A 2,623-nucleotide genomic window follows, 5' to 3' on the forward strand; every position below is an offset into this window, starting at 1 on the left:
TGGGCAGGCATAAGCTACGGACAACTAACACAATTACATTTTATCGATGGCAATTTGAATGCACAGAGATACCGTGACGAGATCCTGAGGCCCATTGTCGTGCCATTCATCCGCCGCCATCACCTCATGTTTCAGCATGATAATGCACAGCCCCATGTCGCAAGGATCTGTACACAATTCCTGGAAGCTGAAAATGTCCCAGTTCTTCCATGGCCTGCATTCTCACCAGACATGTCATCCTTTGAGCATGTTTGGGAAGCTCTGTATCGACGTGTATGACAACGTGTTCCAGTTTCCGTCAATATCCAGCAACTTCGCACAGCCATTGAAGAGGAGTGGGACAACATTCCATAGGCCACAATCAACAGCCTGATTAACTCTATGTGAAGGAGATGTGTTACGCTGCGTGAGGCAAATGATGGCCCTACTTTTTTTAAAGGTATCTGTGACCAACAGATGCATATCTGTATTCCCAGTCATGTGAAATTCATAGAATAAGGCCTAATGAATTTATTTCAATTGACTGATTTCCTTATATGAACTGTAACTCAGTAAAATCTTTGAAATTGTTCCATGTTGCGTTTCTATATTTTATCGGCGTATTTTTTCACAGCAGCCTACCTTTGAAGACTCCTGTCCTCCAGTTTCATATCTAAGACCGTATCTTTCTTCTTGTTTCTCCATCCATATAATTATAAACTAGCCTAGTCTGTAATTACCAACCTCCCCCTCACCCCCTCACCCCAGAGCATCTCTCTCTCTCTCTCTCTCTCTCTCTCTCTCTCTCTCTCTCTCTCTCTCTCTCTCTCTCTCTCGTGCGTTCCCGCCCCCCCGCGAAGCTCGAGCTGCGCTGTCCCAAGAGCAGACGATTTCAGAACCTATTTCTGCACAGGACAGATCCTGCACCGTCTCATGGCAACATGGCGACTGAGGTAAGACTTTAGGCTAATTTAACATCTTATTCGTTCTTGTTTAGGATAATACTCCGTGGAAATGTAAACATGTTTCTCCTTGTGAGAGAAACGACATGGGAGGTTGATTTTGTAGCGATATGCAGTCTATCCTCGCTGTGCCTTTGATTCAACCGATGAGAAACGGGCTGTTTGAATGAACGACGGACACCTGGTGTATTGTATAATTCGGTGGCGGGAGGCCCGTTTTAACACGACGGAAAACGGGGTTCAAGAACAAGGAGGCAGCTGGCAGTTTTGGCAGCAAACTGCACCATACCTCATATTTTAACGATCGACCAAATATAATGGTAGCTTTCTCATTCACACACATACCGGTAGCATAGCCTACAGTATGTTCTGAATGTCACAAAAAGAGTCACTGTGAATTCCGGTATCCATGACAACAAAAATATAAACGCAACAATTTCAACGATTTTACTGAGGTACAGTTCATCTAAGGAAATCTGTCAATTGAAATAAATTTATTAGGCCCTAATCAATAGATTTCACATGACTGGGCAGGGGCGCAGCCATGGGTGGGCCTGGGAGGGCATAGGCCCACCCACTGGGGACCCAGCCAATCTTTCCCCACAAAAGGGCTTTATTACAGACAGAAATACTCCTCAGTTTCATCATCTGTCTGGGTGGCTGGTCTCAGACGATCCCGCTGGTGAAGAAGCCGGATTTGGAGGTCCTGGGCTGGCGTGGTTACACGTGGTCTGTGGTTGTGAGGCAGGTTGGATGTACTGCCAAATTCTCTAAAACGACGTTGGAGGGAAATTAACATTAAATGATCTGGCAACAGCTCTGGTGGCCATTCCTGCAGTCAGCATGCCTATTGCACCATCCCTCAAAACTTGAGACATCAGTGGCATTGTGTTGTGTGACAAAACTGCACATTTTAGAGTGGCCTTTTATTGTCCCCAGCACAAGGTGCACCTGTGTAATGATCATTCTGTTTAATCATCTTCTTGATATACCACACCTGTCAGGTGGATGGATTATCTTGGCAAATTAGAAATGTTCACTAACAGGGATGTAAACAAATTTGTACACAAAATTTGAGAGAAATAAGCTTTTTGTGCTTATGGAACATTTCTGGGATCTTTTATTTCAGCTCATGAAACATGGGACCAACACTTGTTCAGTATAAATATATGCATCTTGCTCTAGAATGTGTGTCCTTCCATGTGTCAGTCCAATTTGGTTGGGGGCACGCACGTAGTGGTTACTCCACTGTATCACGATCAGCACCATGGACAGTGGCAAAGCTGTGTGTGTGTGTGTGTGTGTGTGGTCACATTCCTCATTATATCACACATTCTTTGGGAATTTCAATACATTGCTATGCAGAGCTGGGTGAATTCTAAATTAGATTCAGTGGATTGTTAGAGATGCAGAGAAGTTTGCATCTGACTGTCACCTTGCTGTGCCTCCAGCAAGTACAGTAGCAGTCATGGTCACTGTACTAACAAGATGTCAATAAGGATATATGACAATCACTGTTTCCATATAGCATCCATCAGGACAGGGTTTGAGAACTGCATGGTTTCCAATTGTAGCGCAGTTGGTTTTCGAAGTATACTCACCTGATGAGTAACCTTGCCTAAGACCTGAAGACTTGTGATTCCTTGCCTTTTGCTCAGTCAGCTTACACAGTCTTGAGAAGC

The 2,623-nt window shown here is 44.3% G+C and overlaps 1 protein-coding gene across 1 annotated transcript in view; it reads left to right on the top strand.

The window, feature by feature from the left end:
* Positions 1-247: 247 nt before the first annotated feature.
* Positions 248-2,623, top strand: part of LOC311132944 (golgin subfamily A member 7B-like) — a gene marked incomplete at both ends in the record, with an annotated part of 56,923 nt that continues 54,547 nt past the window's right edge. The window contains 2 exons of the mRNA XM_084166337.1: positions 248-283; positions 840-932. Coding sequence (XP_084022463.1) covers positions 248-283; positions 840-932 — 129 coding nt within the window. The remainder of the gene's footprint in view (positions 284-839; positions 933-2,623) is intronic.

Source organism: Coregonus lavaretus (genome assembly GCF_964263955.1).
Source record: "Coregonus lavaretus genome assembly, chromosome: 1".
Classification (NCBI taxonomy): domain Eukaryota; kingdom Metazoa; phylum Chordata; class Actinopteri; order Salmoniformes; family Salmonidae; genus Coregonus; species Coregonus lavaretus.